Source organism: Sceloporus undulatus, chromosome 1 (genome assembly GCF_019175285.1).
Source record: "Sceloporus undulatus isolate JIND9_A2432 ecotype Alabama chromosome 1, SceUnd_v1.1, whole genome shotgun sequence".
Classification (NCBI taxonomy): domain Eukaryota; kingdom Metazoa; phylum Chordata; class Lepidosauria; order Squamata; family Phrynosomatidae; genus Sceloporus; species Sceloporus undulatus.
This window is the reverse complement of record NC_056522.1, coordinates 106,329,766-106,354,054: the sequence shown is the minus strand read 5'-3', so window position 1 is coordinate 106,354,054 and position 24,289 is coordinate 106,329,766. Positions and strand designations below refer to the sequence as shown.

The following is a 24,289-nucleotide window of genomic DNA, read 5'->3' as shown; positions in this document are numbered from 1 at the left end:
AAGAAAGAGAGGAATCCTCCCCTTTTTTCTGAGGATTTTGCCAGGTGAGTTTGCAAAGAATCCAAAAGTCTTCCTGGGTCAGCGAGACACCCATTTAAAATAATCTGTAATCAATGTAACAAATGACAAAATTTTGTCACGGAGAAAATGATTCCCACTGTCAACTTTTCTGAGGATTTTCCCAGGTGAATTTGCAAAGAATCCAAAAGTCTTCCTGGGTCAGTGAGTCTCCCATTTAAAATTATCTACAATAAATGTAATAAATGACAAAATTTTGTCATGGAGAAAATGATTCCCACTGTCATCTTTTCTCCTACATCAACCTAGTAAGTCCACTGACATTTTGAACTTCATATGGAATATACTTCCCTTATTGTCTTTTGTGGCTAATGACACCATTGGCACACATTTAATACACTCTTGCTCATGCCATGCCCCTTCTATTTTGACAGCTTTAAACTAATTTAAATTGCTTTTTTAATTTTTTCTAACTTTTCCAAATGCTGTTCTGTTCCTTCAGAAATGCTCTCATGTAACCTCCTGGTTCTTTTTTTCTTTTCTTCCTTCCTTGCATTCCCCCCCCTAAACACAAAGTAGCTGGTGGCTTATAAAATACACACAAATCCATCTTCCTAATACAAAATGGGCATATGATTTAGGAGTACAGAAACTTTCCCCGATCTACAGTGTGCTTCCTTTAACATTTTCCTACTAGGTAACCTCAGATTAAGAATAATAGATCTGGAAAAAGAAGAGAAATATAGGGGAGGGAAACTATAAATTACAAGTACAGGAAGGTGCTGTATTTGAGGTTTTTGTTTTGCTTTGTTTTTCATTTCTTTCACGTAACTGTCATTTAAAATCAAGTGGAATTTTGCTGACTTGATTTAGAAAAACATTACTCAGGTAGCAACCCTGAAGGAACTGGGAAGTGGTTCTCCCAGTTTATCTGCATTTCAAACATAGCAAATCACTACAACAAAGCTATGTGCTCAATTCAAATATATCCAGTTTTCTCACACAGGCATCCTCATTGAGTCTTCATTCATCATCACACCTTTCTTCTTTTTCATAAGAGATGTAGATTATGTCACAACAACTGGGAATATTCTAGGAAAGCCACAGTGCAGGATGACCAACTGAGTGATTCAAATTTGGTTATAGCAATTTCAAAACCATGTAACATACCAATCTGGCCAGTACAATAAGAAAAGATGTACTAAAAAGATTTAAAAGAAAGGCAGGTAGGTCAAGATCGTCTGTCCATTTTGTGATGTGTGCCCACAGACCTTGTTACTCACAAGGCTCAACATAGCTACCACTCAGATAGGATAGTTCCAATGATCTTGCTACCTGCCTGGGGTTGCAAAAATGAGATAATGGTCCTATAAGTGTTTGAAATAGTGCTATCTGTAGCAGATAGCAGAGTTTGTGTGTAAGTCATATTCCCATGAGTTATTGTAATAATGAGTTAGTTCTTCAGTAACAAGCTTAGGTAGTTACTTTTCTCTTGTAGAAACAACTATTGTAATTCATCACTTTTCTGTGCAGCAAGAATGGGGTGACCTCGATACTATATAAATAAAAACTAATAATGATAATAATGATAACAACAGCAACTGAGTGTATGCCAACTCAGTTTGAGCATGAGAAAAGAAGGATCATGTGCATGACCTGTCTCCTGCTCTCTCTCTCTCTCTCTCTCTTTGGCGCTGGATAGACAGGCCCTATGGGGCATCGTCGTGACGTGCGAGGGGGGGTGCTTCCCAATGCGACACGCCCCTCACATGTGACGAGGGCGTCAAAATGGCAGCGCCCTGTACATATGGGTGCCGCCATTTTGACGTGACGGACGCATAGCGTCTGCACGTCCCGGTGCCTTTGTGATGCCGCAAGTGCACCATTGGCACCTTGTGGCACCATAACTGTCAGGGATTTGAAGGGTTAAAACACAGCACACAGGGAAATGCTTAATGTGTGTGTGTTTGGCCATGAGCATTCAGCACAGTGGCAAGGCTAATCAAGCTCAGCTGAAGCTCATTGGCTCAAGGACACTTCAGTGCCCAAGTGCACGTAGCCATGGCTGATGAAACCATGTGTCTGGATTGCACAGGAGACACATGACATGGTTACACACCTGAACTCACTGGGTTTGGGAGACCACATGGTCTGGAGACTATATAAACCCAGGGGTTGCAAGGGATAGCTTGTCGGTTTGTAGAAGGAGTTGGATTGGTATGGTTTGGAGTTTTAGAGATCTAGTTTTGTATAATAGCACTGTGAATAAAGAGCACTTCGGGAGACTTAGTTTCTCTGGTGGTTTATCAGAAGAAGCTATAGCATTGGTTTGCTGTGTGTCCCCGGAGGTTCCTGCATTGCTGCAGTTCCTGGAAGACATCCAGTTGCTGTCATCCCAATTGGACTTTGGAGCCACGCTTCAGCTTCTGGAAATTTGCCAGCTCTGCTACAAGGGTCTGATTTAACCCCTGAACTCGTTGGAGTTGCTGATAGTGGTTGTTGGACCCCAGCAGTTGCGCTGACAATAACGGCACCGCAGAAGGAACCCGCTTTTTGTGGGTTCTTTTTGCTGCGCAAGGGAGCCACACAGTTTGTCCACTGTGGCTCCCTCGTGCAGCAAACCAGGGTGGCGGCAGACCACCCTTTTTGGGTGATCTGTATCCCGCCAGAGTGTGCTTTTAAGTGGCCTGCTGACCTATGGCAACCACATTATTTTAATAGGGCTTTCTCAGGCAAGGGATAGTAGGAAACAATTGGCTTGTAGTAGCTTCATCTGCATGGCAGAAATAATGCAGCTCAACACTGCCTTAACGACCATGGTTCAATGCTATGGAATTCTGAAATTTGTAGTTTTGTGAAATATTTAGTCTTCTCTGCCAGAGAACTACAAATCCCAGGATTCCAGAGGATGGAGTGTCAAACTATTATTTCTGCAGTGCATGTGTAGCCTAATGTCTTCTGCCTTTTTCTCATAATTTCTGCAGTACAGTACCAGAGAGCCTATATTTTCCTATGACATAATACAGTCAGCCCTTTGGTTCCACAGATTCTTTATTCATGGATTCCAGCATCCATGGCTTGAAAATATTTTTTAAAAGTATACATTCCAAATAGCAAATCTTGATTTTGCCATTTGGTCTAAGGGACAGCATTTCACTATGCCACAGTATATAATGGGGCCTGAGCATCCACAGATTTTGGAATACACGTGGGTGTGGGTGGTCTGGAACCAAACCCCAGTGGATAACAAGGACCCACTGTAGTAATAATAATAGAAATTTGTTTGATATTGTTAACTGATGTCATGCTGTCAACTTATGGTGTCCCTATAAATAAGAGACCTCTGAGTCACCTTGTCATCAACAGCCCTGCTCAGATCTTGTAGATTCAAAGCTGTGGCTTCCTTAACTGACTCCACCCATCTGTAATGCACTTTCCTCTTTCCCTACTGCCTTCTATGAACTTTATCAGACTGGCAAAAAAAGATGGGAGCATAGCAGTATGCTCTGGTCAATACCACTCAATAACGCAAATATTATCACATGTCATCACACACCGTCACAATTATTGAATGATTTTTCCATGAATGAAGTGGCATTCTAGCACTACTTTTTATTCATGGAATTTTCCCATGAATAAAAAGCGACACTAGAATGCCTCTTTATTCATGGAATAGTCACATCATAATTGTGATATAATGCAACATCGTGTGATCATCTTTGCATTATTGCACGATATTGATGGGAGCATACCCCTATGTTCCCACCTTTTTTGCCAGTCTGCTAAAGTCCTGCCTTAGTAAGTATTATTGCCTTTTCTAGTTAGTCATGCCTTCTCGTGATATGTTCAAAGTACAATAGTCTCACTTTAGTCATCTTGGCTTCTAGTGAGAGTTCATAATTGATTTCCCCAGGACCCATTTATTTGTCTTTTTAGCAGACTGTGGTATCCATAGAACTCTTCTTTAGCACCACATTTCAAATAGGTTGATTTTCTTCCCATCAGCTTTTTCACTGTCCAGTTTTCACAACCATACATAGAAATGGGAAATACGATGGCATGTACAATCCTAATTCAGGATCTTGTCTGGTTCCTTCATAGGTGCCCTTCAAAATCTTAGCCTTCTCCTGATTTCCTTACGGTGATTTCCAGTTTCCATTCTGATTAATGAGTGAGCAATGTGTTACTAGCAAGTAATTCAGTGAGTTATCTTTCTGTCGTAACAGTAAAAGTAAATATTTGTTGGGCGATGAGCAAATACTTTAAAGAAGTTACATTCCAATCTCTGAAAGTTTGACTATTTCTGGATTAGTGGATCGGTGTGAACACAAGCCTGATCATGTACTTTGTGAGGATTTTCTTGGAAATAGAGAGTAATAATTTTCTGCTTACTTTCCTCTCACTGGAACAAATATTTATGAAGAAAAGGCTGAACAGATAGAATCAGAACATCAGGAACATGGTAATAAGTTGCCTAAGAATGGATTTGCCTCACTTTCTTGCATATTTTATTAGCATTGATGACCACTTAGCCACAAGTAAACCACAGCTGCTCTGTTCTGTGGAGCATTCTGTTAGGATCCAACCTGCTCACTGGCATAGAATTGCCCTCTGTAAGGCAGGTCTCTAAACTGAAGACCTGCACATTTGCATCCCTGTTCAGTTACAAAACATTCGCAGATAAAAATCTCCAATTCAAAGTTTGAATGAGCTTAAAGTGTTGAATATTTCTCAAAGCTGCATAGTTACTTCTGGCCACAGAACTGAAGCCAAACTGCTACGTTTGTATTATTATAATACCATTAGTAGTATTGTATTATACATACTACTAAACACTATTATATCCCATTGCACATCTACTATCTGTCTTGTATTAAAAGTAATCACATATGGTAAAATACTAGTACTGATGCTCACAAGATCTTTTTAATGTCATAGGTGAAACTGCTCTAACAGCTTAACTGTTCAGCTTTATATTACTAATGTAAAAAGTAACACCAGCTATTAGTATTTCGTTGACGATTAATCCTATATGGAACTGAGATGTGCATAGGGAATTAACACTGAAATTCTTCCTTTACTACAGCTGACCAATGCAGAGTTTATGGCTTCAACATCAGGCTGCTGCCTCCTCCAAACAGGTCTCCTTTGCATATTATACCTATATAGTCCTGTGATGGAAGGAACTGCTCATCAACAGTGGTTATATGAGAACTTGTAACTTCAGTGCTTAGCCTACACCCCAATACAATCTTATGTAATATGGATTTTTGCTATCTAGTGACTGAAGTTTCAGATACATTAAATAAGTTATAATTAAAGTGTTTTATATAAGCAAAAATACACCTTCCTGTGTTCATATGATTATCCATAGCAATTTTCAGGTATCCAGTTTTCATAGTCTTGGAGATATGGCTCTAATAGACATCCTTGCTGAACATAAAGGAAGCAAATAACCTCTTCAAGCATGTAGAAAATAAGCCAACTTCAGTACTATGGTTCCAGAAAACACATATATGAACTTCCCTATAGCTCTCTTGCTGCTTCTAGGCAAGCCAAATTCATCACCTGCCCTCTATCTACACTCTATCACATGTTGAAGGGGCTCACCTTCTCAAGACAAAGAGGATGGGGTTTCCAGAGCTTGTTATCCTAAAAGAGGAGGCAAGTTGAGGGTCCACACCAGCAGTGTCAGCATCTCCTTGAATTTTGGGGGAAATTATAGCTCAAAAAGAGGCCTGTGTGAAGATGGTTACTGGGGATCCTTTCTCCTATGTATAGCAGTACTGCAGAAACACTCCAGTTTTATTTAGAAAAGTGAAAAGGTTGTGCACACCAATGCAACCTTAAGAATCATACAAGGCTATCAGAAAGAAAAGCGTAGAAGACTGGATAGAGAGGAATCAGGAATTAGAGAGGACAATGATTACCAGTCCTGAAGATAGGTCCAAAGAAAACAGACAGTGGCTCAGACAACATCTGAGGCTACCCAGAGAGAGTGAGTGGGATGCTTTGTGCACACATGTGGCTAGAGCTAGAGTGTATATTTATATTCTATTTCATAGCCTCGAAGGGTGACTGAGGATACCACATAGTGTAGCAAAGGCTTTGGTACTTTTCCCATGGAATTGACAAAGGGAATCCAGTACGGCAGATGGCTTTAACTCCAAAGTGATAAAATGTTTATTGGATTTGAGACAGTCCCTGAATAATGTGAAGTCAAAGGCTTTCACAGCCAGCATCCATAGTTTATTGTGGATTTTTCAGGCTATGAAACTGAGGCCCGTTACAGACGGGCATAAAAGTACGGACTGGGTCCGTACTAGGGTTAGAAAGGGGGCGTCACTTCTTGACACCCCTAACCCTAGTATGGACCCAGTCCGTACAAAATGGCGGTGCCTGTTCCACACGGGGGCCGCCATTACAATGTCACCACCGCGCCTCCAGACGGAGCAGCACAGTTGTGACATAGTGGGGCCACGCGAGGGTGCCTAGGGCAACCTTTCTGCAGCCCCGGAAGGAGCTCCGTTTCAGAGCTCCTTCCAGCTTTGCATCGCTGGGCGCAGCCTTTACATGGCTGCGCCAGCAAAGCAAAGGAGAAAGGGGCCAAGTGGCCCCTTTCTCTCCTCCCTGCCACCACCAGGTGTTCTCGGGGCTTGAAGCCCCAAGGACACCCCTTTCCAGGCCGCGGGGAAGCGGCCTTTTGCAGCTTCCCCGTGGCCTGGAAAGTGGTGGATCGGGGCCTCGGAGGCTGCCGTTATAGCAGCTGAGGCCCCGATCTGGCAGGGAAAGGGCCTTTACAGGCCGCCCCAAATGGGAGGTCTGTAACACGCCTGTGTTCTAGAAGAGGTTATCCCTGACATTTCACCGGCAGCTGTGGCTGGCATCTTCAGAGATCTGAAGATGCCTGCCACAGCTGCTGGTCAAATGTCAGGAATAAACTCTTCTAGAACACACCCTCATAGCCCGAAAAACCCACATAAAGCTATAGTCCCTGAATAATTGGACAGGAAGGTTGAATAGGAACACAGCATGAGGTAATATATGTGGTCTTTGACTGCTTTTACAATGGGACTCGCTTCATCTCCACCGTAAGAGGAAACATACCTTAATTTATAGAAATTTCATGATTGCCAAAAATGCTAAAAGTATTGATTCCATTTTTCAGTGATATGAATTGTTCATGTGTTGCTTTTATCTTATTCAAACCATTCATATGACCATATTAAATAATACGCTAACAGATTGGTGGAGTTTACAGGAACAACATGATAAGGCACAGTACCTAAAGTACATAACTGTATTTACCTTCATCATTCCATAAATATATCAAACATTCTTACCACATTCTTCTTGCCTTAGCATTTTAAATTCCAAAGAACACTAATTATCCCAAGTACACAGTAAGATATACAGTCATCCCTCCACATTCACAGGGGTTAGGGGCACAAGACCCACACAGATGTGGTAAAACCACAAATAACTTCCCTCACCTAAAGAAACCAATTAAAGGGACTTGTGGGTGGGGGGAAATGAGCAGAAGCATGTGCACTCCTTCCTCCACACTCCCTTTAGCTGGCTCCTCATACCTTTGTCAGGAGGGAGAGTCCTGGAAAAGGATGGAGGATTGGTTCCCCCAAGCCTCTTCCCAGGAGGGAGAGCTGCCTGGGGAATCAAACACATACACATTCTTTTCCAGGATGGAGAGCTGCCTGGGGAAAGGCAGCTCTCAGTTCTGGAAAGGGGTGGGGTTGGTGCGTGCCATGCACCCTTCCCGGCTGCTCCCTCCCACCTCGGCTTTTGTCCATCAGAAGGGGGAAAGCCTCGAGAGGAGGAGGAGGAGGGAGAGTGCGCGTGGCAGCCTTGACCTTGTGAATGATCAAAACCACGAGTGTCAAAGGCACAAACATCAAGGGAGGATTATACAACATTTCTGAACTATTTTGTACATTTTAAACAACAGGGAATTCACACACACACCTTTTCTAAAAACCAAAGTGCTAATACTTTTTTTAAAACCAAATAAACATCCAAATATCATAAAATCCAAATGAACTAGCAAAAATAATCAACAGAATCACAGAGCAGAGCAGCAGATAAAATATAGCCCAGCTGGCCTTTAGGAAACTCTAGATCATGATGAGACAAAACCATAATAAAACAAACATATGACAAGCATCCCCTGTAAAGCTTTCTCATCGTGCCATCACTATAATTGAAGAGGTCCTGCTGCCCCTCATTTGGTAGGGGCAAGATCTCCCATGACATCTGCAGTGTATAGGAGGGGTCATACAGAAGAGACAGATCTTAATCTACTCTAGTTTGAGTACTGTAGCTAAAACTGGTAGAATTAAGTAGTGAAAACAGAGCAGAATTAATGTAAAAGATGAATGACAATGAAGTTTAGAGTGGCAAGAATTTGTTCTGGCAAAAGATTTTGGAGATATAACAGGAACAAGCAAGAGAAGCAACTAGTGAGCTGTGAAATGTAAGTGAGCGCTCACTCCTTGAAAGGAAGAGAAATGGGGTGACTTGAGACCAGTTGTTGATTATTTTGATGCTGCTAGAGTAGCAGGCTCATTCATCGGTTCTCCTGTTATATGAAAGAGCCAGAACAGCCTGGCAAAAAAGCCTGCTTCCCAGCAGCTTGGAGGCATGGCTTACGCACGATACATGCCTGCAAGCCGACAGGCAGCCGCCGTGAAGCCGCCCAGCAGTTTACATGGAGCAACTTTATGGGACTCTGGCAGTGTGGCATTTTTCTACATCCTACATTTTACATTCTACATTTTCTATCCGGCATTTTTGAGTGGTCTGTTTTGCCCCAAAGTTGTGTTTATATGTGTGTTTTTTCCTCCAGTGTGAACTGAAGACCAGTAAGCAATGAATCTTTGAGACGCATTGTGAGAAAGAAATTGGTAGCATAAGCTTTTGTAGATTTAATGATGTGTCAGTGACAACTTATATTTCCAACTTCTTTTTCTCAGTCTCAGAGATTCTACAAGACCCCTTTGCATACAGATCGAGACTAACATGGCTATGGAGTTTACAGTATCTCACTAGGGAGATCCCGATGAAAAACAGGATTTTAACTAGATTTATTGTGGTTTGTTTTTTTTAATCGCAAATGCGGGAAGTTTATCACACATAATGACCCCCAAAGTGAAATAATACAAAGTTAAACCAGTGGTAAAGCAGAGAAAAATGACAGCTTTTTACTTTCGGGAAGTTCCGAAAGTGAAAAGCTGCCATTTTTATTTGCTTTACCTCTAGTTTAACTTTGTGTTACTTCACTTTAACAGTGACATCGTCTGATAAACTTCCCGCATTTGCCGGGGTGTGTGTGTGTGATTTAAATCTCTTTTAAATCAAGTTTTTCTTTGGGATCTCCCTAGTGTGATAAACTTCTATGTCTTTGAAGAACAATATGTTAATTTCAGGCATAAGAACAGTGTGAATTGTCTACTAATCTAAACAGAAAATATCTGGCATAATTGCACAGAGAGTTACAAACTGTTAGTGGTTCAATTTTCCTAAATTGCCCCTGCTGCTATTAGCATTGTACATACATGCCCAGTTTCTGGAAATTATAGCACTTTAAAGTTGCTTTAAATGCACAGCTTGTAGTCTGTTGGTGAACATCCTTTTGCAAATAACATTTTCCCTGATAAAATGCTGCAGTTACTTCTAATTCCATTAAATTCTATTCCATTTAACTTAGTATCATCTTAGCTCTTGTTTACTTGTACAAAACAATTGTAATGATTAAACATGGCTGTAAAAGATGTTTTGTTTCGTTTTTTGCTACGAAAGGAGCAATCATTCCACAAACAAATTAGGAGTTACTGTAATGCAGGGGAAACCTTGACTGCAATATTATTTTATGTTTTGTCTTTACTATTTTATTATTTTCTTTGCACTGGATAATTAAATCACAGCTGCAATATAGCTGGAATAGTTTTAACTTATTATTTACACATTAATAGGCAGCATAGTTTATAATGATGTTTTGGAAGACAACCAAAAAATGGCCTCCTGTGCTATAGATTAAAATTTGCCATTTTATGAAACATAGGTTAAGTACTCATTGACAAGTTTACTTTTACAAGGTAGAATTCAGAGCATTTTAGCACATCTTCCAAGCAAATTCTGACTTGTGCTTCAAATCAACTTATTAGTTTTCTTTACTTTTACTTTAGTTTAAAATGTATACAGTGTTAAAAGAAAAAAGGAAAAAATGGTAATAGAAAAAATTAGCATTATATAATCAAACTTTGTATCCTTTCATCATATCAAGGTGCTGCTGCAAAGCCTTTTAAAAATCCCTTGAAATTGCAGCTGATCCACAAGAATATCATAAATAGTTTATTTTTTGCTAGTAAATAAAATGAAAGGATTATGTGTATTTACAAAAATATATTTGTTTCCAAACTGCCTTATACTCTCAGGACTTTTAGATGAGTTAAACCAACATACCATATATACTCAACTATAAATTTATCTCATGTACAAGTCAAGGGTAGATTTCAGGGGCCAAAATAATAGATCTTGATACGACCCTTGGATAAGTTGAGGGCAAAACCTTGGGGTATGTAACAAAGGATGACGCAAAGGAAAACAGTGCTAAAGACTTTGTAAAAATGCAGCAGGCATAACTGTTCGTGCTCACACTAAAGCCTAGATGGATGAGAGAGTAGAGAGGGGTCAGTGCTTTCAGGACAGATTACACTTCATCAGGGGATGGTTCCTTTTTTAAAAAAAATAAGAGTTAAAGTACAATACTTACATTCATCCATGGATAAGTCAACTCAGTTTTGGGGGGTCAATTTTTTGACTAAACTTTCTAGACTTATATACATGAGTATATACACTACCTGTGCATTTAAATAATGCCAGCTTATGTGAAAGTGTTCCATTTGAAGACAGAATTCAAAATCCATGTCTATGTAAGAATGAATACTGGTGGAATGGGACTGGAGTTTATAGGATGTCCACAGAAGGCTGGGAGGGGCACAGAAAAAGGTAGAAATGAAAGTTGTTTGGAAAATATCTAGAGCCATATGAACAAAGCTAAAATCTGGCTATTCTCATTGACTTGAGTTTCAGTTGTACAGTAGGAGCAAGGAAATGTCTCGTTTTCCAGATGTTTTGGATGACAGTTTACCATTGGCTGTGCTTGGTGGGGCTGATGTGAGCTGCAGGCTAAAACTGCTGGAGCAGTAAAGTTTTCTCCGTCCTTGATTTAGAGACAGTATAGCTCAACAGCAAAAAATAAGTTGATATGGACGGAGTAAAGTTATGATGAAACCGGGAAGGAGAATAGAGATATTGCTACAGTTGCTTAATGCAGCCTGGATTCACTTTCCATGGGAAACAATTGAACATAGCTGTCTTCTCCATTAAGGGAGATTTTGAGGGAGATTACAATTTTGAGGGAAATACATTGGGTCCTTGGTATTCACTGAGGTTGGTTCCAGGCCCCCTCGTGGATACCAAAATTTGTGGATGCTCAAGTCCCATTAAATACAATGGCACCGTAAAATGATGTCCCTTATATAAAATTGAAAAAAAATCAAGCTTTGCCTTTTGGGATTTATTTATTTATTTATTTATTTATTTCAAGCCCTGAATGGTTGAATCCATGGATAAAAACAATCTGTGCATATGGAGGGCCAACTGCCTCTTAAAATATCTGCATGTTGAAATATTTTAACCGAATACTGGGTAAACTGCCACTCAGACACCAGTTACATAGTGGCAGAATGAAAGACTGCTGTATCTCCTCCCACGAATGAAGGAAGGAAGGATGTCGGTACTTTATTTTTTAAAAAAGAAAAGAAAAGAAGCAGCAGTCTTAGAACAGAATTTCTCCTGAAATCAAACAATACAATGTTGCCTGGTTATGTGTTGCAGCATTAGTTTCCATTTATAAAAACAATCTTAACAGGCTCTATTTTTAAACATCTGATCTGCACCAGCCAGCTAAGTGCATGTAGTTTGTGACTTCAGGCTGATCATCTGAAGTACTTATCTACTGGAACACTAAATCTTGTGGCTGGGCTCCTAGCTTTTCATTTTTTCTGTACTTTAAAGAAAAACTAATTTATTATATCAGGAAATATGTGGCTTTGCTTTTTTACTGCAGGAATTTCCAGTAACATTTGTTTACTTCACTGCTATTAAATGGATTTTTATTTTAGCTGTCAAATGTGCTGATCCTTTGCATGGAGAGTTTCATTAATAGAGTGGCTCAAAAGTAGGAAGTACATAGGCTAGAATATCCAAAGTTCAGATCTCAGTACCCTGACTTTCTGAAATATGGAACCTATTGTGCACATGTTGTGATTTAACAGAGAGTCAAATCACAATTAAGAAGGGACATGGATTTTATAGAAATAACAATTAAAAATCACCTAATATTTGGGAGCTCTGAATTTAGAATTCTAGGAAAACCGGGACAATTAAAAAAAAACTATCCTGACTGTGCATGGTCCAATTAATGGAGGGCAATGAGAGGGTGGGATAAGCATAGTAGTTCCCATTCTCTTGCATACAATACATGAATAGAACTTAAAGGGGGCATGATAAAGGTTTATCAATAGCTCAAGATAGTTTTAAGAAAGGACAGACTGCATAAACACTTATCAAGATGTGACTGGCTATTGGTCATGTTATAAAAGGAACATTTACCTTCTGAGAATGAAGTGCATTTTCGAATACCCATTGCTCAAGTCAAAAGACAAAAAAGGGCCAACTAGTTTCAGATCAATCCATCAAGTTGCTGTTGGAAACATGATACTAGTCTGGTCTAAGAGTCTCATTCCTGCAGGGGAAAACAAGGTTGAAATTGATTACTTATTATTATTATTATTATTATTATTATTAACCTTTATTTATAAAGCACTGTAAATTTACACAGCGCTGTACATACAATCTTTTTAATTGGACGGTTCCCTGCCCTCAGGCTTACAATCTAAAAAGACATGACACAGAAGGAGAAGGGAATGGTGGTGGGGAAGGGGCCTGTCTAGTAAGATAATACATATAAAATACATAGCAATACAGAAAATGATTCAATAAATCATTCAATACTTATTCCAAGTTTCCAGTTCTTTATTTGGGCAAGTGACACTCTCTCAGCCTTATTTGCACAAAAGTTCAAAACATAGCTAATCCTTCAGATGAATGAAGACATAATTTCTTTCTGAATGGATTATCTTTATTTGTGTAGCTCACAGTCAATGTACCAACCTCTGTTCATTAACTCCAAAATCAAGCTAGTAGAAAACAACATTGATCTTGTGCACCTGAAGACAAGTTGCAAGTCAGACCAAATCACCAATTTCATATCCATGGATCTCTTCTTTCTGAGGTGAGATTCAGGCATAAAGCAGTTTCTATGCACATAAAACATTCAAATGTGCACACCTGTGCTTATTAGCACAAGATTTATATATATATAATGAATTCTGCACTTCAAAACAAGCAGCCAGTCTTTCTAAATAATTTACCTTCATTTCTGTGGCACTCTGCTATCTGTGATGGCAGTGGCATCCACCCAAGCCAAACCTTTAGCTACATGTGAAGTACTTTCCTACTGAGAGCTTGTTTAGTAACTAATTACTGAACTTGCCAGATGTTTAAATACATTCAATTCCCAATTACTACTGTAGTAGGGGATGGAGTATGTTTTTGGGTGGTACAGATGATTAACCTTTTTCTTCCTTTTGCACATTTTATTTACTAAGCAACATACATTGTTTGTTCGTGGTGCAAATATGAACAAAGAGATTTGGATTGGACCAAAGTGAGTGTTTGTTGCTGTGTGCCTTCAAATCATTTCCAACTTATTTTGATCCCAATGCAAACCTATCATGGTTTTCTTCACAGGTTTCTTCAGAGGGGGGTTGCCATTGCCATCCTATCAGGCTGAGAGAATATGACCTGCCCAATGTCATCCAATGGGTTTATATGGCCGAATTGGGATGGTCTCCAGATTCCACAACATTGACTCCTAAAGTGAATGTACTCCCCAAGACATAAGGAGGCTGCTGTTAGGTAAGCCACCATTTTGGCAGGGGTGGGGGGTTGCACAGAGAATTCCTTCTTGTTTATTACAAATTTCTTACAATTTGGACATCTCATAATAACATGTGCATAGAAACACATTCTATTCAGACATCATTATTGGCATCTTAGGCCCGAGACAGACAGGTGCTTTGTGGCATGGTGGCAGCAATTCTAGGGTTAGGGACCGCGCACCAACCGCACGGTCCCTAACCCTAGAACGTCAGGGTGACAGTTTCATGACAGCCTCCCATCCACACGGGGGCCGTCATGATGATGCCGCTGCTGTGCAGCATCCCCACGGCCACGCGGGGAAGCGACGTCATAAGGGCTGCAATGCAACCACACAGCCTCAGGAACGATCCTGAGGAGAAAGGGGTCTCCCCTTTCTCCCCTGTAGGGCCAGAGTGTGCAGGGGCAGCCCCAAGGACACCCCTTTTCCGAGCCAGGGAGAAGCGGCATTCCGTGGCCCATAAAAATGCCAGATTGGGGCCACAGGGCTGCCCATGAGGCTGCCCTGGCCCCAATCCAGCACAAAAAAGCCTCATCTGTACAGCTCTTTAGTGAAAAGATCCCTCTGAACATAAGGACGGATAACACCCCGCCCCATGTCTCTGGATGATTTTGCCCAGCAGCTTCATGTAAATGTTAAGTAGCATTGGGGACAGAATCGCACCTTGAGGGACGCCCGACTTGAGCTCCCTCTTGGCCAAACAACTGTCCCCAAGTGACACCATCTGGAATCTGTGCAAGATTCCAGTGCCCAGTGCAGTGCCCTCAATTCTCTCAGGCGTTCCAGAAGGATACCATGGTCAATGGTATGAAGGCTGCAGACAATCTATGATTGTCTCCATTTTTGTCTCTTTTCCTTCTTTCTGTCTTGCAGATTTCTAACTACAGAGCAATGAAATAGATTTCCAACCTCCAAACAGTTTTTGTTTTTCTAAAACTGACAGAGGCAACCTACCTCCCAAATTCAACCAAATTCTAACAACCTGCACTACAATAATATACTTTTAACTTCAGTGTTACACGAAGAATTTAAGGCATTAGGTGAAATCACTAGAAAACCAATTAAGCCACATTTTAATAATTGAATTAACTAAATATTCTTTAGCTCTGAATTGGTTTGGGCCCTGTATATAGAAATAGCCTTGATGTGAATTAAGGCCGCCACCATCCCAGACAGGACAGGGTCAGAGAAACAGAAGTATATGATTTAGGGCGATGCACCACTTATTTTTCAGGTACACTCAGTCATTTCTTTCATGTATAGGTATTGCATCAGCTGAAACAGGTCAACACATTTGAATGTACTCCATGTATACGAATGCTTTTCCTATGGACTGAAATGTATGCAATCACAGAGGAAAAGCCCTCTCTGTAAGAGTTGAGGTGACCAAGGGCTTGTTTTGGAATACACACAGGTCCAGTTTCTTATTTGCTGGCCTTGGTTTTATATTAACTGGCAGAGGTTTGCGTATTTGCCTTTCCTCTGCACAGAGAAATAGTTTTGTGTCAGAATCAGGTCCTGCTGAGGGAGGAGACTGCTCCTGATGTGATGGTATATGAATTGTGTTGGTCCCAGGTTTTTGGAGGGGATACAAAGACCTAGTTCCTTCTTTGTTTGGTTTTAGTGCTAAATGGCAGGTTGGCACATATGAATATTTCTTGTGCCTAGAAATGGCTCCAAGCCAGCTGGAAATCAGCTAAAGCCAAGGGAAGAGCCTATTTTAGATGCAAGAAATTATGAGTTGGTCTGGAGTTTGTTTGGAGGTACAGAAGCCCAGTTGTTTTTTTGCCTGATTTTTGTGTTACGTAGTAGAGGCTGGACCAAAATCAGTTCCAGCTGAGAAGAATAACTGAGGCTTTATGAACTGGGTTGCCCTGAGGCCTGTTTGGGGGGTAACTAACTTCTTTTAGGATACAGAATGGCTCCCCCCCTTATTATTACCATTTATCTGTGATTTGTAAGAATAGTTTCATAGAGTGACAAACATTTTTTATAATCTGGAAGAAGACAATTTCTTGGTTATGTCAATATACAATCTGAGGTATTTAGAGGATGTTGCGGAGCAGGGTTGGGGGCACTGAAACCTTGTATCTTGGGAACTGGGAATAAATATAGTATGCCTTCCATATCTACAGGTTCAACCATCCACAGCTTGAAAATATTGAATAAATATACCACTCTCTCTCTATATATATATATAGATAGATAGATATAGATAGATATAGATATATAGATATATATAGATATATATATTCCAAAAGCAAACCTTGATTTTTACCATTTTATATAAAGGACACAATTTTTCTATACCATTGTATTTAATGGGACTTGAGCAGGCATGGCTTTTGATATCCACAGGGTATCCTGGAACCAAACCCAAGTAGATACCAAGGGCCCACTGTCACCAACTTCAGCCTCCGCAGAGAAAAGGTGTAGTCTCTAATAACTGCTTTATCACACTAGGGGGCAAACAGGATTTAAACAAGAGTTAAACAGGAAACGCCTGATGTTTATCACATGACATTTCCTGTTCAACTCTCATTTAAATCCTGTTTTCCCCCTAGTGTCATAAAGCAGTTACTGCACTGCAGAAATAATTCTGTTTGACACTGCTTTAAATGCCAGGGCTCTCTGCAATGGAATTCTGGGCATTGTAGTTTGTTGTGGCATCAGAGCAGAGTTGTGAAATGACTGAAATGTAGGACAAGTCCTGGAAGAGGAGGATGTCTGTTCACCCTGTGAGAGAGAGCCTTTTTAGTGGCTGCTTCAAACCTCTGGAACTCCTTGCCACAAGAGGCTAGTAGGCTGGCCTCCTTCCTGTTTCACTTTTGCTGGCAAGTAAAACTGGTTTTATTCAAGCAGACTTTTAATACATAATCATGCCAGGGTGACTTTTTATAAGGGGTGTGTGTTTTAGTCATGCTTTTAAACTTCTGTACAGTATCTTTTTATGTGGTTTTATACTGTTTTTGATTGGATGATTTTGGTTGTTTAGAATTTTTATTGTAAAGTTTTAAAGATGTTTTTGTCTCTGAACCACCATAGGAGAGGCCTGGTATGCAAATATATATAATACCATGGATGGCCAAAAAGACAAACAAATGGGTCCTTGAACAGTCAAGCCTGAGCAATCCCTGGAAGCCAAGATGATGAAACTGAGGCTGTCATATTTTGGACACATCATGACTCATTGGGAAAAACAATAATGCTTGGAAAGGTGGATGATAGAAGGAACTGAGGAAGACTGCATGTCAGATGGTTTGATTTGATCAGGGAGGACATGGGCCAGGGCCTGCAGGACCTGAACAGAGAGGTTGATGAGGTGGATGTCTCATCCACAGGAACAACTGGAGGATAGTTAACATATATGTAATTTTTTCCCCATTTCATTCTGTCATGCAGCCCTTCCCTTGATGCCTTCACCCTATGCTTATTTAGCTTAATGGTTAATCCATCCCTGCCAGCCTCCGACTGGACAGCAATGAGAGGAAAAAGCATTTTGGCGTGACAAAGAACAGCTTTTGGTGTTGGTGGCAGTGCCCACATGACCACTATGGCAGCACACGCACAGTGTGACTGGAGGTTCTCTCTTTCCAAGATCTGACCTTCATTTCAGTCATCTGTCCAAGAGGAATTCCAAAATGCCCTTCATTTTGAGCATGACGAAGAAGCATGAATTGATATGTTTGTATCAGTGCGGTTTTTAAAAAGCTTGTATTTGGTCATGTCCTACACTTTTCTCAAAACGTTCTCCATTTTGTGGTGCCTTGTCCTCCTTTGTGGTTAGGACATCTGGGCTGCATCCACACTGCAGAAATAATCCACTGTGAACACCACAGCTCTGTGCTATGGAATTCTGGGAATGGTGATTTGTTGTGGCATGAGAGCAGAGCATTCTGATGAACATGGTTGCCCTTCTCTGGACATATTCCAGCTTGTCAATATTCTTCTTGAACTGTCACACACAAAGCGTGAGCCTTTTTGGATGATGGGTGAGCTTTGTGACTCTCTTTGGTCCAAAACACATGGCAGATTTAATAGTTTGAGATTGCTTTAACTGCCCTGGCTCAATGCTAGGGAATCCTGGGAGGTATAGTTTAGTGAGCCATTTAGCCTTCTCTGTTAGAGAGCTCTGGTGCCAGAACAAACTACTATTCCCTGCATTCCCTAGCACTGAGTTACAGCAGTCTCAAACTGGATTATTTCTGCAGTGTGTTTTGGACCATAGCCACTTTCTTAAGTTTTCCCATACTGATTATATATGTATATATGTTTTTGGCCACTGGTGAGTCACCTCATCTTGTCCCTTCTTTTATATTTATCTTTCCAGTATGATGCCACTAATGTGGCCTGAATACAATATACAGAAACATGTGCATAGAAACAGATTATATTGAGGCCCCTGCTTTTTATGAGATGTACTACAATGTGTTCAAATTGCAACAAGTCTGTAAGAAAGAAGGAATCCTCTCTGTGCAAACTCCGCTCCTCTGCTCTTGCCAAAAGCAAAGCTCTGGTGCCACAACCAACTTACCATTCCCAGGCTTCCCTAGCATGGGGGCCATTAAAACAGTGTTGAAGTGGATTCTTTCTTTCTTTTCTGAGCATTTAATGTGACAGAGTCAAAAACACATACATGGTGATGTAACAGTGCAAAGGGTTGCTTTTGGTGGTGTAGTCAAGCGGAAAGCAGAAAGAGCAAAGCAGCCTTGTGAGCTACCCTCTTAAGAGTGAAGACTCTTTCACTTTGTAGCTGATCAGACTGTCCCAGCATCTGGTTTCCTCCAGCAGGGTCAACAGGTAAGATTAATCTTCCGCCAGGCTTTAACTGATCAGAGTTTATCACATGAAGGAGATCAGGATTTTATCCTGTCAACATCCCGGAACAATCGCGTAATTATGTGAAACGATTTCACACGACGTTGCACAAAACCTGCCATTAAAGTGGTCACAGAGAAGCATCTTTTTATTTTGGGGATTTCAGCAACAACACATTTCCGCTATCATTTTATTTGCAATTGCACGTAATAATCATTGGCGCAATTACGAGCCATTGTCGCTTTATTTAGGGGATGCTTCAAAGGGGCTTGACTCTCTCTTTAATGCCGAATTTAGCCCCTCTGCCATTGAGGGCTGAGACAGACTGCGGACGTCATCCAGCTTGAAACCGCTGTAACTGCCCTTGCTTAGTATTTGGTAATCCTGGGAACTGTAGTTTATTCTGGCCCCAGAGCTCTTTCTGATAGAAAAAGCTGAAGGTCTCCCAAAACTACACTTCCCAGCATTCCCTAGCCTTGAGCCGGGGCAATTAAAGTGGTCTCAAACTGGATTATTTCTGCAGTCTGTTTTGGCCCAGACCCAGCTCATAGGGGCTCTTGGCCCAACTGGGGGCAGCAGCTCCTCCTACATGGGATGGATAGCATTTTCTGATGGTGCTTCGTCGGCGAAAGCGGATTATTTCTGCCGTGTGGACGCAGCCATAGCGGGCAGGCAGGGCTGGAGGCTGAGAATAACTCGGGAAGGGAAGAGGAGGCGGGCCGAGGCCGAGAAGGAGCTGCTGCAGCTGGGGCTGCAAGAGGAAGAGGAGGAGGCCATGGCGCTGCAGCAGTCCTTCTCGCTGGGCGACTGCGAGGTGCTGGGCTTCGACCTGGACCACACTCTCTGCCGGTACCACCTCCGAGAGAGCGCCCGGGTGAGTCAGCCTCGTTGCCTCCGCCTGGCTCTAGTTCTTGGGAAGGAAGGAAGGGATTGCCAGCCCCTCTCCCTCCCTCCTCTCTGCCAGGATTAAGGAAGAAGGACCCGCTCAGGCACTGCTTCGCCTGCCCTGGCTCAGCGCTAGGGAATCCTGGGAAAGGTAGTTCAGGGAGGCCTTTAGCCTTTCTCTGTCTCAGCAGAGCTCTCCATATTATACAGCCCCCTCATCGGTCCCCAAAACACACAGTTCAGAAATGAACGGGATGCTCTTCGGGGATCCAAGTCTTTAGTATCAAGTTGCTGCATAGAAGCTGAAATGGCCGTGTGCACTCTGACCCTGCTGTGACTGGCCTGGCTCAGGGCTAGGGGATCCTGGGAAGGGTAGTTCAGGGAGGCCTTTTGCCTTCCCTTGTCAGAGAGAGAGAGATCTGTGGCCGTAGCAAACTACAATCCCCATAGGTAAAAAAACGAAAAACAACCCCCAACACACTGCAGAAAGGACCCAGTTTGGGACTGCTTCAACCGCCCAGGCTCAAGGGTAGGGAATGCTGGGAACTGTAGTTTGGGGAGACATTTAGCCTTCTAGTCCGAGAGAGCTCTGGTTTCCCCAATCAACGACAGTTCCCGAGAACTCCCCAGGAAAGAGCCAGGGCATTGAAAGAGGTCTCCAACGGGGTTCTTTCTACAATGTTTTCTGGCCCAATGATGGGGATTGTGGAAATACATTCGTTGTGGCACCAGAGCTCCCTGACTAGAGAAGGCTAGAGCTCAGCTGGAGGCTGTTAGGATTCAGGGAGCAGAAGGCGGGAAAGGAGGGGGCGAAAAGCCTCGCTCTGACGTCTCTGCTGCTAAATGGAGCCCCTCGGGGGGGCGGGGGGAGGAGGTTGCTTTCATTGGACTTTCTTTTATTTGGCCAGCCTAAACTGCCTTCCTTTCTGGTGCTTTCTGAGGACTTCTGCTGCTGCCACTTCCCCAGGAAAGTCCAAAACACACTGCAGAAATAACCCACTTTGAGACCACTTCAACTGCCCTGGCTCAGTGCTAAGGAATCCTGTCGTGGCTCCAGAGCTCTTTCTGACAGAGAAGGCGAAATGTCTAACCAAACCACACTTCCCAGGATTCCCTAACATTGAGCCAGGGCAGTTAAAGGGGTGTCAAACTGGGTTATTTCTGCAGTGCGGATGTAGCCCCAGTGAGCTACATGGCTTAAGTGGGGATTTGAACTTTGATCTCGATGGTACTACTAGTGCAACATGCTTCGCCATGAGCTGAAATACTTTTGTTTCCACCACTGTTACAGGTTCAGAAGCTGCAAACCTTTGTCTTTGGCCACCATAAAGATTCATATGTACATCACTTCTTCTTCAAAGCTATAGTAGCTATGTTTATATTGTGAGAGAATTACCCCGTAGGTTGCAGCCTTGTAGGGCCTGAACAGACAAGCCAAAATAAAACTGCTTTGGGTCACTTTGGAGGTATGCTGTTTAAATGACACAAGAGGCTTTAGGACTGGAGCATGGCTTTGGCGCGGCTTCTGGACTCTTAGGACGCATGCATCATTTGAACAGCATACCTCCAAAGTGACCCAAAGCAGCTTTATTTTGGCCTGTCTGTTTGGGCCCGTAGTTGATGAAATAGATGTGTTCCTGGGCATGGCTTCTCTAACAGAAAGTTTGATAGGAGAGACAGAAATAACATGGAAAGAATAAGGATAGATTCCCATACCAACACACACACACACACACACACACACAGGAGAACAGTTCAACATGTTTGAGAAAATTATTTATCCAAAACTTACAATAAGCACATGTGAAATGAAACAACTAGGCCAGGTATACCCTGAGAAATAATAAAAATATATTGAATCTTCTGGAGACCACTTAGAAAGTTTCCTCTAAAATGCATGCAGAGATTATTTTTGCTTTCACCAACTTCCACTTTTATTATGATTTCAATTTTGGGGGCCAGATTTATAGATCTATAAATTGGTTGTTGTTTTTGTAACATGGTGGGATAGCTGGTAAGGCAGGCTTATCTCCTCCCCTGTTTTCTCTCTCTCTTGCTGTTTATGCATGCTCAGAAAGGGCTTGTGAAGGCATCTGCTGTTTACTGTACCTTTTGCAGCAAGGCAGTAGTAGTGGGTAGAGTAGAATCACATTCTTTTCCAGCCCAAACTTTATTGATTGCTTACAGCAGCATACATGGTACTGCAATCCAACACTGAAAGTCTGTGTTTCTCCAAATTGGTTTCACTATCCTTTCAGTACCAATGCTGCTTAAAATCCTTTTCAGCTAGACAGAGGATGAGGAGGAAAGAGGGGCTGGATTGGGAGGAGAGAGAAGCTTCTTATCAAACACTTTGCTAACTGAAATATGCATGTACAAATTTACATACAATCTTCCAAACAACTCAGAATAACATTCTTCTCAGGCATTGTGCATAGGACGGTGCCGCAAATGTTGCCGCAAGAGGCTGTATTGAGACAATATACTCACATTTAGATTGCATCCATGAGAAGGTAAAGAGATGATATATTCATAGAGAAGTAGCATTTTTTCCACATTTTATCCCATTTCTCAACTTTAGAAAGTGCCCATGGTGACTAGCACCACTAAAACAGACAACAAAGCTTTTAAAATCACAATAGTTTTGACCTGACAGGTCTCCTAGATCACAGGCAGCATAAACCTTACAGCAAATGTGTGCCGACAGGGACAGGTGGTGGTGAGATGCAATAACAATTTCCTTACCACATTCACATACTTAACTATGATGTATGGTAAAGAATAATTATTACTGGAGCCATTATTAGAAGCAGAAATCCTTGAGGCGTGCAAAGGTGACATTTCTGTGAGTTTCACTCTTCGTTCTTAAACTGTTAACATTTTGCTAAAGAATCTGACTGTTAACAATTTGAATTGTTGACACTTTTGCATACCAAACATTTTATCTATTCCTAATAAGATAGACCCCAAAGTGTAAAGTAACAGAGTCTTGCAGTGCCTCAGTGTGTTTCATTTTTATGTAGTGTTATATTTTTTTTCTTTCCCTCTTAATTTGCAGCTTATATATGAAAGCTTTGCTCAGTATATGGTAAAAGAAAAAGGTTATGACAAAGAGCTGCTGAATGTAACACCAGAAAGCTGGGATTTTTGGTAAGTTGATTTCTTTAAAAATTGTAACTTTTTATGTCCATATTTCTTGCCAGTTCATTCATTGAATATGAAAAAAATATGCCTATCTTTCATCGGCACATTCCGGACACCCTAACCCTAGCACGTACCTAGTACGTACAAAATGGCAGTGCCCTATACACATGGGTGCTGCCATTTTGACACGGCGGACGCTTAGCGTCCACACGTCGCGGCACGGTTATGATGCCGCAAGTGCGGCACCTTGCGGCATCATAACCGTGCCGCAAGAAGAAGCCGCTTTTTGCGGCTTCTTTTTGCTGCACGGAGGAGCCGCGTGGTTTGTTCACTGCGGCTGCTTTGCGCAGCAAACATGGACACTGGCAGACCACCCTTTGGGGCAGTCTGTAAAGCACCATCATTTCTTAGAAAATGGAAAAGACTATGCCTATCTTTCATCATTCCTCAAAGTGATGATCCCTGGACTGGTGCCAATCCTTGGCAGGTTTCTAGGAAAGAAAGAAAGAAAGAAAGAAAGAAAGAAAGAAAGAAAGAAAGAAAGAAAGCACTGTATCCCATTGATACAAATTTAGTGCTGGTCTCTGGTACATTGGAAAACAATTGGGCCTGAACAGACAGGTCAAAATAAAGCTGCTTCGGTCACTTTGGAAGTATGCTGTTTAAATGCTTCATTTGTCCTAAGAGGCCAGAAGCCACGCCAAAGCCACACTCCAGTCCTAAGGACTGGAACGCTGCTTTGGCACAGCTTCTGGCCTCTTAAGATGTGTGTGTAATTTAAACAGAATATCTCCAAAGTGATGCAAAGCAGCTTTAATTTGGCCTGTCTGTTCAGGCCCAGTTATTACTGGTCCCCCACACCATGTTTTTCTTTGCCTTTAAGTAATTTCTGACTTATGGTGACCCCAAGGTTGCACTTCTTTCTTTTCTTTTGCACAGTTTGTTCAGAGGCAGTTTCCATGGCTGAGCGGGTCCAACATTCAAAACACTACACTATACTGTCTCTTATTTATTATTAATCTGTTGTTTATTTCTTAAATTTACTATGTATTAGTAATAGCAATAGCAATAGAAAGTACATTTCTATGCCGCTTATCAGTGCACTTAAGCACTCCCTAAGCGGTTTCCAACTGTAAGCTAATTGTCCCCAACAATCTGGGTACTCATTTTAGCGACCTCCTCGGAAGGATGCAAGCCTGAGTCGAGCTTGAGCCCTTTGGCTGGTATTGAACTTGCAACCTTATGGTTTTGAGTGAGTAGCTGCAATACAGGCATTTAACCACTTCACCGCCAGGGCTCCTACTGCACCACCAGGGCTCCTTATATTTCAACTTCCCTCTGATG

At 41.7% G+C, this 24,289-nt stretch overlaps 1 protein-coding gene across 5 annotated transcripts in view; it reads left to right on the top strand.

Annotated features, from left to right (window-relative positions):
* Window positions 1-24: 24 nt before the first annotated feature.
* NT5DC1 (5'-nucleotidase domain containing 1) overlaps window positions 25-24,289 on the top strand; it is a 129,128-nt gene continuing 104,863 nt past the window's right edge. Inside the window, exons 1-2 of one of the 5 annotated variants that reach the window (XM_042445334.1) lie at window positions 25-44; window positions 22,860-22,951. In XM_042445334.1, coding sequence (XP_042301268.1) covers window positions 22,887-22,951 — 65 coding nt within the window. In that variant the 5' untranslated portion in view covers window positions 25-44; window positions 22,860-22,886. Of the gene's footprint in view, window positions 45-13,909; window positions 14,077-18,879; window positions 18,899-19,408; window positions 19,791-20,232; window positions 20,252-22,859; window positions 22,952-24,289 lie in introns of those variants that run through there. The other 4 variants (XM_042445330.1, XM_042445333.1, XM_042445329.1 and 1 more) reach the window with 4 other exon arrangements.